At 44.0% G+C, this 13,107-nt stretch overlaps 1 protein-coding gene across 2 annotated transcripts in view; it reads left to right on the top strand.

Annotated features, from left to right (window-relative positions):
- MAP4K5 (mitogen-activated protein kinase kinase kinase kinase 5) overlaps positions 1-13,107 on the top strand; it is a 525,125-nt gene that overhangs the window by 425,692 nt on the left and 86,326 nt on the right. For both annotated transcript variants that reach the window (XM_085626992.1, XM_085626993.1), the window contains one exon: positions 6,685-6,862. In XM_085626992.1, coding sequence (XP_085483118.1) covers positions 6,685-6,862 — 178 coding nt within the window. The remainder of the gene's footprint in view (positions 1-6,684; positions 6,863-13,107) is intronic.

Genomic DNA, 13,107 nt, shown 5'->3' on the forward strand with positions numbered 1-13,107 from the left:
TTTTCCTTCATAACACAAAGTATTGAGGGGTGTCCTTTACAGGAGGCATTGACCCTCACCCACCAAAGTAAATTGCTTCATAATCAGGTTGTTCACCATGTTCGGTGAAGTGTGCAATACTGAATGGTCTCCAAAACAAGCACTTATTAGAGATCTTTTTTGTGTATAAAGATCAAAGGACCAACAGTTTGAGGTACCCTTACATCTGTTCAATAAGCAAGGCACGACCTAATATAAGGAATGCTCTTCTCCTGTACTCTTTGCTTGTATTCAGAATTTCAGGCAGATGGAGGCCCTCTTTGGCTCTGACTGTGATGCTTTTAAAGTTGTTTAGCATGTTCCCACTATGAAGATGATGAGGAAGCAGATCATTTGCTCCCTCTCTATTACGCTGATGCTGGCTTATGCCTAGACTTAAAAATGCCAGTGACTTGAACATTCCATGAGAGACCAAATTTAATTCACCTTTAGGGTCCCCAACAGAAGAAGGCCTCTCTCGCTGCAATGGTACACAGAGCCTCAGAGGTGCTAGATTTGAAGCTGCCTACAGTGGAGACAAAGGCCAACCTTCTGACTGAAATCATGCATCCCAGGCTTCTTATTAGGAGCCATTGTTGCCTTTAAATTAAGGCATGAATGAGGCCCTTCTGCCAGCCAGGTCCAGACTTTGCCAGACCTGCCAATGAATCGCCCAATTTCTAGACTGCACAGAACCACCCCTTGTGATTCATCTTCCCTAATGCAGCATCCTACCTCTGAGTGCCTTTTAGTTTAGTCCTCAATGAGCAAAGTCCACCCATATTCTATTCCCACTGCTCCACTGGCCAGAGATTGAAAGAGTCTTATCAGCTAACCTAGTGCTCCAGTCATCGAAAGACGTATATCTCTTGAATCATTAAACCTACATCCTCTGGGACATGGCAAGTGAGATTTTACCGTCTTACTTCAAGGAAATTCCTTGCACAGGCAGTACAGTGATGTAGAAAAGTGTATTTTGACGTCCAGTCTGGATACTACCAATTGTTTTTACCAATGGCGTTGTCATGTCATGCTTGTGTACAGATGTCCTTTTCATGGTGCTTTATTGCAGGCTGCAGTCACCCTCCTTATCACCCCATCCGCTGCCGCCAAGGCACTTCAGTTTCCCATTCATCAGCTGATTGGGGCAAGTATGAGGACACATTTAAGACTGTCTGCTCCACTGGTACTCTGTTTTATCAGACCAATGGTTCCTTAAAATTGCTACAAAAAGGTTATCCTTCCCTTTTTGTTTATCATGTTTTTCCAGTTTGTGCACAGTCTTTTGCAAATGCTTCTATTCTGTCCTAAAGAGGTGAAGATTTTGCTTGCCAATGGAGTGATTGAAATCGTACCCAAAGTGGAGAGTGGTTTGGGTCGCTATTCCAGATATTTCATAGTCCCCAGGATGAGAGTCTGAGACATATTTTGGACCTCCGTGTCTTGCGCAAGATCTTCAAGAAGGAGCCATTCAAAGTGATGCCTCACTAAGGTTTTGCTGGCCTTGTATCCTGAAGGCTGAATGGTGACCCTAGAACTGCAGGAGGCATACTTTAATTTGGTGATACTACAGCCCTAAAGAAAGTATATCCACTTTGTAGTGGGCGTGGATCACTTTTATTATTAGTCCTTCCCTTCATCCTGACTTCCGCCACCTCGTTCTTTCTAACAGTTATGTTGGTAGTGGTGGCCAATCTTTGCCAGTCGGAGTCTATGTATTCCTGTACGTTAACAACTGTCTGTAAAATGAGGGCTTCATCTCAGCTCGTCTTGGATCGCATTTAGACAATGCTATCATTACTGTCTACTCTGGGATTTTCAATCAACAATACCAAGTCCCATATTCATCCTTTTTAGAGGCTTTTCTTTATCAGCTTCTGATCTCAATGTTTCCGGTAAAGAGGTACTGGCCCAGGGTTGACAGTTGTGAGACTCATCTTTGGTGTCGGAGGCCACTCTGACGTGTCAGCCTGTTGTTCCTTCCTCATACAAATGTCGGTGAAGGATCCACTTTAGATTTCGGTGGTTACCTGGACGACTTTGAGATCAGCACTCCGGTCTTCCATGGTACATCACTATCACATCAGTCAGCAGTTTTCCAGAGGAATAATTTAACGTTACTACTAAATTATTTTTGTGGGTGAAACTACCATCCCACACACTACTAGCTCCAAGGATAGACCAATGGCTATTTAAAGACGAAGTATTCAGGGAAGATACCATGGAGGGAGCAGACCTCTTTTTTTGCAGAGAACGTGGGCTCTGTAGATTCTAAAGTGACATTGTGGGAGGCTTTCAAGATAGAGATCCGTAAAAAGATTCAAGCAAGGGCAGGGGCAGAAAGAAAAGAGATAGCTCTTAAGGGCCAAACTCTGGAAGATGAAATAACAGTACTGGAATCCCAGGTAGTACGGATCTCGCCAGGCGGGCAGCACCGCCTGCGGCTCCGTCAAAAAGGATTAGGAGATATTTTGGAGGAAAGCGCCAAAGCTCGAGCACTAGGCACACAACTCAGATTATACGATGTTGGGGACACAGCAGATAAACTGTTGGCATGGTTAGACAAGCGAGGGGCGGATGGTAGATGGGTACCAGGCTTGATAAATTAAAAGGGACAGAACCTGGTCATGGGGATGGAAGTAGCAGAGGGATTTGCAACGCATTACGAGCAGATATATGCCTCCTTCTCCACCAAAACGGAACAAGATTGTAGTGACTTTTTGTGGGATATTAAGCTCCCACCACTGTCAGAGGAGGACAGGGATATGTTGGAGGAGGATGTTACAGCCCTCGTCATCAAAGCAGCTACCCTATCGATAGTCGGGCAAGGCAGCCAGGCCAAATGGACTTCTGGTCGAGATGTATAAATGCCTAATAGAGAGCTCGACGGATCATCTGGTAGCAATACTAGAGGGGGGGCAAAACAGAAGGTTTACTTTCTGCAGATCAGCGGACGGCAGTAATTGTTGTAATCCCGAAGGAGGGTAAACCACCTATGGAGTGTGGTTCATACAGACTCATCTCTCTACTCAACTTCGAAGTTAAAGTTCTAGCGAAACTCTTGGCCATGCGGCTGGGTAAGGTGATTATCTCACTACTGCACCCGGACCAATCGGGGTTTATGCCGCAAAGAGGGACCAGACTCAATTTGCGTAGGCTGTTTGGGGTGCTACATCTTACAGAGTCCACATCGGATGACCAGACTGCGCTTCTCTCCCTGGATGCCAAAATGGCCTTCAATAGTTTGTAGTGGAACTATCTTTTTTCAGTGTTTCAGAAACTGGGAGTGGGACCGGCGTACATAGGATTGGTGAGACTACTCTACCAACACCCTCTAGCTAGGGTTCGAGTCAATGCCACAGTGTCGAGAGTGTTTCCGCTTCAGAAAGGCACAAGACAGGGGTGCCCCTTGTTATTTGTCTTGACTTTAGAACCTCTGGCGGCATGGGTACGCCGAGACCCCTTGATATGGGGGATACCTATTGGGGAGGAACGCATTTCCTTATACGCTGACGATGTCCTAATGTACATTTGGAGGCCTCCCCAGTCGGTTGACAAGATATTACAGATGCTTAGAATATATGGGGTATACTCAGTATACCAAATTAATTGGCATAAATCACTGCTCTTCCCCCTGGCCGGGGGTGCCCCAGAGTTAACATCTAGATGTGTAGTCCCGGTAGAGACGGAAGGGTTTAAGTATCTAGGAATATACGTAACACGAGATCGTAATCTTGGCGCAAAACTAGATAGGTTAATAATGGATGTTAAACATTGTCTGACCCTACCCTTTGGGGCGGGCAGCATTGTTTAAGATGATGAGTCTCCCCCGGCTGTTATACGCGCTACAGAATACACCCTACGAGGTGCCCCAGTCATACTTCCAAAGGGTGAAAGCTGAATTGCACACGTTGTTGTGGAATGGGGGGGGCACCCCGGATCGCACTCTGTAAACTGCAAAGAGGGGTTTATGAGGGGGGACTGGCAATACCGGATATCCGTAGCTACTACTGGGCGGCCCAACTAGTGACGGTGAACGGATGGATGTTTGCAGAACGATCAGAACCAGCCTACAGAGTGGATAGACTCGCCATGGGTAAGGGATGTCACGTCACTTTTCTACGCTACATGCTGGGCGAGCAACACACCACCCTAGGACAGTGGCGTTAGTTGGCGGGGGGCAACAACATTTCTGGGACTGAAAAAGAAGCTGACGGGGATGTCCCCACTCTGAGTGGGTTCTGGGCTGAAATCAGTTGACAAATTGAAGGGTTTTGTAAAATGGGAGCTCCTGGGCATAGAAATCCTTGGGGATGTATGGAGGGACAAAGCATACATTACATTTTCTACCTTGCAGACTGAGTATGACATGAATAAAGGGGAGTGGCTGAGATACCTCCAGCTAGGTCACGCCATATGTACCCACATCATGGAGGGGCAAGCACTGGCAGAAACTGTGCCCCTAGAGGACAGAATACTGACCGAGCCACTGACTGAAAAGGCCATCTCCCTGATATACAAATAAATTATCAACAATGCTCCTGACACATTGACTTCGCTGAGGGCTGCCTTGGAGGAAGACATGGGTCAGCTTGACAAAGAATGGACAGATGCGTTGCAAGACCCCAGGGAGGCGGCGATCAGGGCAAGATTTAGATTAGTACAGTTAAAAGTGCTGCACCAAGTGTACTACCCCAGAACAGCGCTACACCGTATGAAGAGATGTGATGATGCAAAGTGTCAGAGGGGGTGTGGAATGGAGGGTACCTTCTATCATCTTATCTGGGATTGCCCAAAATTGCAAGTATTCTGGACGAAAGTTGGGGAGGTCCTAGCAGTGGTTATAGGAGTAGAGGTGCACCTATTGCCGAAATGGGTGCTACTTATGATAGCCGGAGAGGAAGACTGGCCTAGACACACAAGACAATGGGTGACACTAGCGCTTGGGGTAGCTAAGCAGAATGTAGCGAGGAAATGGAGAGCAATTGATCTGCCAACAATAAAAGAATAAAAAACCGATCTAGACTGGTTTAGACAGGCAGAACAGACAATATACAAGAGCAGGGGGTGTCCGAAGAAGTGGGAAAAGATATGGGGGGCCTGGCAGATCTACAGAGGCCTATACGCAGGATGGAAGAGAAACAGAATAGGTAGAGATTGTGTTGCAAACAGTACATTTATCTGTGTTCATTTGCTGGTAATGGGATATACTGTGATGTGATGTAACTATCTCCTGATGAATATATTAACTGAATTGTTAATAAAAAGAATTTCAAAAAAAGAAACTACTGTCCCAGTCACAAACCTATCACGAATATTTGATGGAAAAGTGGGCCTTGGAACATTTTATTATGAAACTATATTTGTGTTTTATGTTAAAATAAACCACACATCTAACAATGTCTCTCTGTCAGATGTACATGCGACCTTACTAAGGAGTGTCTATTACTTCTATAAATATCTACCCCAAAACATTTCAAAGCACTACATCCACAGAACAATACAAATTGTAATGCAAGACAAGTAGATTCAATATGGAAAAATACAGAACTATATTCATGGCTTTCCTAAACTATCAGTTACACCTAAGCTTAGCTTATCCTGAACAACTAGCATATGCAGAGATGATAATTAATATGGCTGCAAATAATCTCAGCACTCAAAAGTAAAAATAAAAGGCTACCATTAAGCTTACATCCTAGATGACACTTTATTTAGTTATCACACAAAATGTGTGTGCATTTGAGTACTGAATAAATGGTAGCTCCAAATTAGATTATGCAAACTGTCAGTGTCCTGAAGCTGTCAGTAAAGGGCACAGAAAAGACCAGTAAATAGGCTGATGTCAGCATGTTGCTCCTTCCCTTCCAGTGTATAGGAGTTTTTGCAAGAGTTTTCCGATTCAGTCTGACACCTAGGGAGGTTCACGAGGTGAGGATTCTGCGGTTCAACAGAGTGTCTACCAGAACGCGCATTTGTGAAGTAATCATACGCCGTACTCCTTATCAACAGTATTAATTTAACCTCAAATATCTTTAATACGTAATCCCCTTGTTCACCCCACAATTCTCGCTTCTCATCAAGCTTTCATCCCAGCACACCATCTTGCTTCACTCTTCCTTTCAATCAATGACCTCCTTCCATTCCCAGGTTCTTTCTCACTTCCTTTATCAAAGCATCCTCCAATGAAGCCTCTTTATCCTGTCAAAGACATCCCAAACACCGTCTTCCTTTCTCCTACGCTACCCCCCTCAGGTTGGATAGACCCACATCTGACTCTCCACCCCCTCTCTCCCCGCAACTACCACCAACACCCCTGCAACCTGTTATCTCCTCTCTAGCTCCCGCCCGCCCCTAAACTGACCAATCCTAATTCCTGGCCTGACTTCCCCCTCTATGGAGTTTCCTGGGGGGAGACTAGGCTGTGCGTTCTACACCCCCGACCCTCCATAGCAAATCTAAGTAATTTATTCTTTGTTTTGGTACATTCACCACCTGGAGGTGTGAAATATTCAAAGTGGGGGAAATCTGCTGCAGCACAAGCTACAAGAATGTTGGATGTTTAGGTGCTAACATTTCATCCACAGAAAAATGTGTTGTAGATTGTTGCCTCCAGCATATAAATGCTTCACTTTAAATTTAACATTTTTTTCAAATGTTTTTCAGCACTTTGATTTTCCTCTTCCAAGCCCTTTAAAAGTATTTGAAATGCTGGTAATACCAGAGCAAGATTATCCAATGGTTTGTGTTTCGATAAGTAAAGGGTTCGAGTCCGATCAAGTTGTTCAGTTTGAAACCATCAACTTAAGCTCTGCCTCCTCATGGTTTACAGAAATAGGCTCAGGTATGTTTCAATTAGTTTGTTTTCTTTTTTGTGTACTCTTCTCATGAATGCTCTAGATTCTGAATTTTGGATGATTCTTTAATGTGTATAATGTTCATATTAGCATCTTAACACCCAAGTCAACCTTTTGTCTTCAATACAAGTCTTATGATTCGCAGTCTTTCTCCCATCCCAAGCTAGTACTTGGCAAAGCATCCCTGGGCAATTGTCGTTGAGTCTCTTGTTTTTTAGCACATGGTGGGTACTATAAAAACTAAATAGACTAAAGGTTTGGCTAAGAAATGGAATAGCTGCCAGTGTTACAGCTATGTAGTCCTGCATGAAATCCTAAATTACAGTACTTTTAATACTCATCCAGCAGCAGGAATCGGCTTCATAAATTCCACAGGGAAAATGGCTCTTTTAGAAATTAAAAGGGAGCTTATGATATATTATTTATTTATTGCTTGTGTGATGGTGGTTGTAAATAGCATTTACGTGTCATATGTCACTCGATGCTCAAACCTAAAATTTAGACAGGTCCAAATCCATAGTGTAATAGTAGAGTTCGGTCACTGGTTCCCCATATTAAACGCTTGTGATTCGCTCCCCAAATATTCTGATCTCTAGTGTGTACCTCTGGTTTGTCTGCTTGTTGTATTCACATTTTTAAAAAGGTTTTTCTAACTCTTTGTTGCTTATTTACTGGAACAAGAACTATCAAATGTTTTCATATAGCTCTTGCAAATTTTAAAGCTAGATGTTTAATAACTGGCCACATGGGCCAGTGCAGATAATAAATTAATGAGTAATTTATCATTTTATCGCCCCACTTGCCTCCTATAGATAATGACCTTTTAGCACCTTCTTTCAAAACTGTAAATATGGTGCTTTAAGTGAGATGAATACTTGGGTTTTTAAGATGAGTTTACATATTAATATCTTGTAATGGCAGTAGCCACGAAAGTATGCATTTATTATTATTTAAAATGAGAATACAAAATATATATTTTCATCTTGAAATTAGAATGCAAAGGGGTGTGTCCTAAGAAAAAAAGACTGCTTTTGGATTTGTAGATTTTTCATACCATTAAAGCACTGCAGGAAATAAATGCAAAAACAGCTTACCAAAAGCCTGAGAGCTTGAGTAACAAACAGAGAAACTGTTACAAACTAGGGAGGGATTACGAATGTTAAAGTTTTATTTAAGGACCAGGCTTACTAAAGCTTATATATCAACTGTGTCAGATAAAAAAAAAGCAAGCACTCTCTTCCCTCCCACCCTTAAACATGGGTACTTTTGTTTTTAGGATGCAAAGCGGGTGTGCCTGTGGGTATGTGTATTACTTTGGGTAGAAGAATGTGTATGTTGTACCAAAGACCAAGGTATGAAACTCAGACACATGAGCTGAACATATTGTAAAGGCACTTTTATGTTAGTTTTTTTCAATATTACTTTCATTATAGCCAAATATGTAGCTACAAAGTATCAACTATGAAACTACAATCACTCCAGATAGCAACCCAGACTACCCTTGCACAGCTTATAGTAGGAATCACAACAGGGCAATCAAATGAAAGCGTACGAGATGACGGGTACCAGTGGTTTGGTTGCCTCAAGTGAACAGCACTCCGGAGTGTATCAAAAAAGGGAAGTCCCTTCTAAGACCAACAGACTGATGCTTCAGCACCCGCGGTTGCAGCTTCTGGAGAGAGGTTCTGCTGTGTATCTCTACTGCAGTCTGAGCGACCATGACACTGTCTCTCCCGAAGGCCACTAACAATCCACCTCAAGCCTGCACGACAAGCTACATTGCTCCTAGTCTTACTACATTTCGGCAAGTACTGCTTTTTATTCTCCCTTCTTGCAAATATTACAGCACCCAGGCCTCGATTCTATCACATACACTGCTTCGAAAAGCAATTTTCAGAATTAAGCCATTGTGTGTGCGAGACGATCTGTGTGACCAAACTGAAGCATGAAGCTTTACATTTAACATCAGGTTTGAATACATTTTAATTAACCTTTTGACATTGTGTTCAAACATCTTTAAAGCATCATAAGTAGACTTGTCCATTATATGTGTAAACATCAAGATAGCCCCTAATAACACCATGCTTCAAGGCTCCCATCCACAAGCTATCTGCCCTACCTCCCCCACCCCCAGGGCCCCCACATCAAATATTCACACCATTTCAGTTGTGAGGTAGGCCTCTGAGAATTTATGGTCAGCCATTCCGGGGTCCAGCCAGTCTCTGTGTCGCTGTCGGACTCCAGTGTTATGAGGAGCGTAGCGTCAGGGGGGTGCTTGTGGTATAACAGCCCTTAATAAATGTATTTTCAGGTAAATAGTTGGGTGCAGATGCTCTCAATCGGATTTGGTGAGGTGTCTGTTGGATTTTTACAATCACACAGACAAAAACTCACACATACTCTACCCATCTCTGTTTGAAAATCACCCCTACCAAACCATATTGCTCTCTCTTTCCACTTACCTTTAAGCCCCTCTCACACGCTCTGCTTGTCATATAATATATTTCAATATTATATGGCAGTGTGATTTTTGGAAAATCTGAATCCCTCCCCCAACCGCCCGCCCACCTACAATCTTACTGACCAAGCTGCGCCATTGAGTGTAATAGTCCTCAAGCTTAGAGGAACTATGGAGTCTCAGTGTCCGGCTTCACTTCGGGCACAACAGCTCCTGTAACCTCACTGACGTAGTTTAAGAGACCTTCCCATTGCTTAGTGAAAGTTTATTCCTGCCCTCGCACCAGCTCCCAGAACTTCTACATGCTAAGGATCTACCACAGACGCTCAATCCATTTATGTTCAGACGGTAGGGTTGGCTGGCCCCACAGGCTTAGAATGATTCTATTTAACATTGAGCTGAACGCTTCATGCCCACTAAAGAGCAGGTTGCCTAAAATGCATTAAAAATGTAGATGTGAATAATGTTTTTTTTAAACATTATTTTAGTGTTTTTGCATTTTTTGAACAGTAAAGTGGTACAATGACATCGCTGCCCAGTCTTCGCCCTCAGTCAATTCAATATTGTCTTCCAGTGGTACAAGCAATAGGAGGATGGGGAGGGAGCCCCACTAGTCCTTACAAAGATGATGTATTAATAATTCCAACCATACTATACAAAGCAAGAATGGTTCTGTTTCCTGGGACACATGGACATTATCTACTCTCCTCAGCATAGTTCATAACTAACACTGTTTCAAACAGGTGAAAAAACATGAAACAAATGGAACACACCAAACCCGATTGGTGTCTTGCGGAGGGCTGCTCAATTAGCCAGCGATCACCACACCATGGAGGGGTAAATGGCTGTGGGGATAACGTTGGGCAAGTGTGGGATAATAAGTTTCAGTACTCTAGAGGGCATGTAGGGAATTTGTCAGACCCAACGGGGGATCCTATTTCGTTCTTGCTGTTCTCTCCACTTTCTAAGGTTGGCTGACCTGGGTGGAGGGAGTGTCTTACCCATGTTATCTGTTAGGTGGAAATCCTGCACTATGGTGTGCCAGGCTTGAACATGCTCTGATGCTCTAAGGCCATGTTACATCTCCCTTTGGAGAGCTGTCTCGTCACATTCTGCACAATTTATTACCTCAGTATGCCAGCGTAGTAGATTTCCAGGAGATTGCTATTTTGCGACAAGCCTGTATCAAGGCTAGATCAAGGAACCGTGACGTATTGACTCTCATTTTGGGTCTGGGGAAAAGGCCCAATAGTGTACAGTAAGTGGCCCTTGTAATACTGGAAAACAGCTTCCCAGTACCAAAAGAAGGCCTGGCATGCCCAAGTCATATGGTAGAAGTTGGCATCCACCACACCACACTACACAGGGAACACTCTGCCTGTGCTGTTGGGAACATCATGTGTATATGTTTAGGTGTTACATATACTCTATGCAAACAAAATTGTATGTGCTTAAACCTGGCATTTCTGGAGGTGTGTGGGGTGTGCTCCAATATTGAGTTCAAATCTTTGAAATCGGTATTTCCATATCTGCCACCCAGTGGTCTATTGATGCAGATAAAGTTAGTTTGCTTTTTATGATAAATTGAAGCACCAGCGTACAATGGATTTTGAAAAAATGCAGAAAAAAGCTTGGTTTTTTTATGCATTGAAATGTCATTGCTTACTCACCACCAAAGTGTAGAACCTAAGTTTAAACATAGCGCACTAGTCTTGGGCCCACGGGTTTTAAAGTTGTTCTGTGGCTACCTCAACTGGGCTAGTATAGTGCATCTGTGATCATATTATATTCCAATGGATACTTCTACTTGCAGATTCCTCACCTGTAGAACAATTCAGGCATCAGACTGAATTAGGAAAGTTCAAAGCTACTAGGTCGCCAGTAGAGGGTGCTGGATTCAGTCAGTGCCCGAAGATGACGCCTCCTGAGCCTATATAGCGCCCGCCTTGCCATACCGATGTTTGTTCCCTTTTATCCATGCCATCAACGTGGATCCGGAGCTTCTCTTCTTAGGAAAATCATTCCTCACAAATTCTATATATTCAGTACCTTCTTTAAAAGAGAATATGTCCCCCAAAAAAGTCTGGGTTTAAGCCTTGCAGGAACTATAAAGGACAAATGTACATCACAGTTACCCATGCCATTTGTCTGTGGTGTCTGGGCTCTGAACACACCACTAAGTTCTGTTCCTCTTACTTCAGTATGCACCCTAAGGCCATTAAGGAACACAAGGCCAAGTTGTTTATGGCCTGGCAAAGGACTATCGATGTTACCGAAAACGGTCTCAACAACCCGGTCTCTATTGACATCATCAGGGCAAAGGCACCTCAAGCACATGAAAAAGGCCACAAAGTGGCCTAGAAGTAGATCTCATCAACGCTTTCCCTCTTCAGCAGGATGCTCGTCGTCTGAGATGGAGCTTGTCCTTATCCTCTTGGAAGATCCTCCAAGCATCATTGAGGAACTGGCTCTGGACCAACCACCAGTCCAGATGCCAGCGATTCCTTCAGCACCGGTGTTGGCATTTCCCAACTTTCCAGCGCTTAGTGCGGATCCTGCTATGTTTCCTAAGGCCATGTTTGCCATCCTCTGGATACGGAGCTATGGCACCACAGCCAGACGTCAAGAGGTCCAGAGAATTCTTTAAAGAGCCTGCCTCCCCAAAAAAATATGGAGCGGACTTCAACCCACTAGAGCACTTTTCTGACGGCAATCCCTTGCACGACCTCCTGTATTTTAAAGAACACTCACCTGCAATCAGGCTGGACACCTAGCCCAAACTCGCTATGGATTATTCCACTGGGTTACCTCACTCCACAAAGTGATGCTCAAGGCTGCTGAGGTGCCGGACCTGAGACAACTACAAAAACTAAAGTACTTGCTGAGGTTCTGATTTCTTCGGCGAGCTGCTTCTCCCATTCAACAATTCTCTGTTAGACACAGTACTAGTGGGTTTTCGAGAAACCCTCTTCATCCCCAGCAGTGAAACGCCTCCCTGCCGGTATAGTTTGGCTCCTTTCAACCCAGCCTTCTTGACTTCTCATCCATCTCCGGAAAGCCTAGTTATAAAAGCCTCTTGTTCAGGGACACAATCTTGTGACAATTTTCCGACATTCCCTTCTAACAAGGATTCTAAACAGATGGAGGCTTGGGGGAAGAAAGTTCTCTCAGCTGGGAACATGGCTCTCAAATCCCTTAATGCAAATTGCTTGCATGCTTTGTGGGACATTGCACAAGTAATACTTCCTCATGTCCCATCTGACATGAAAGAACACTTAATGAAGTCATAGTGGATAGCCAGAATGCTTCGCTGCACATCTTGAAATCCAGCTTGGATACTGCGGATTTGGTCGCCAGAGCTAAGGGCACCTCCATCTCAGTAAGACAGAATGCTTTGGCTTAGAACATCACATTTTGTTCTCAGATTTCGAAGCTATTCACATGGATCTTGCTTTCGTTGGCGTTCGCCTCTTTAGGGATGAAGCAGGCTCTGCACTGGAAAGGTTTAAGGCCTGCAAAGCCGCTGCAAGATCCTTAGGCTTGCAGCCTCTTCTTCCTAGGAACTGTAGAAGCTTTTGTCCCTTTTGAGGCTTTGGAAGATTCTCCTTTAGTTCCTGCCAATACCCACCGTCCCTTCTATAACAGCAGCAGAATCCACTTGTCAGATAGTACTAAAGCCATGGCAAGGCAAGAGGTCGGAGATCTAGTCTGCAACCCTCCTCACCCTCCCCTCCCCCCACCTCCCAGTAAACCAGGCCCAGTTCTCTTTCTCAA

This window comes from Triturus cristatus, chromosome 9, assembly GCF_964204655.1.
Source record: "Triturus cristatus chromosome 9, aTriCri1.1, whole genome shotgun sequence".
Classification (NCBI taxonomy): Eukaryota; Metazoa; Chordata; class Amphibia; order Caudata; family Salamandridae; genus Triturus; species Triturus cristatus.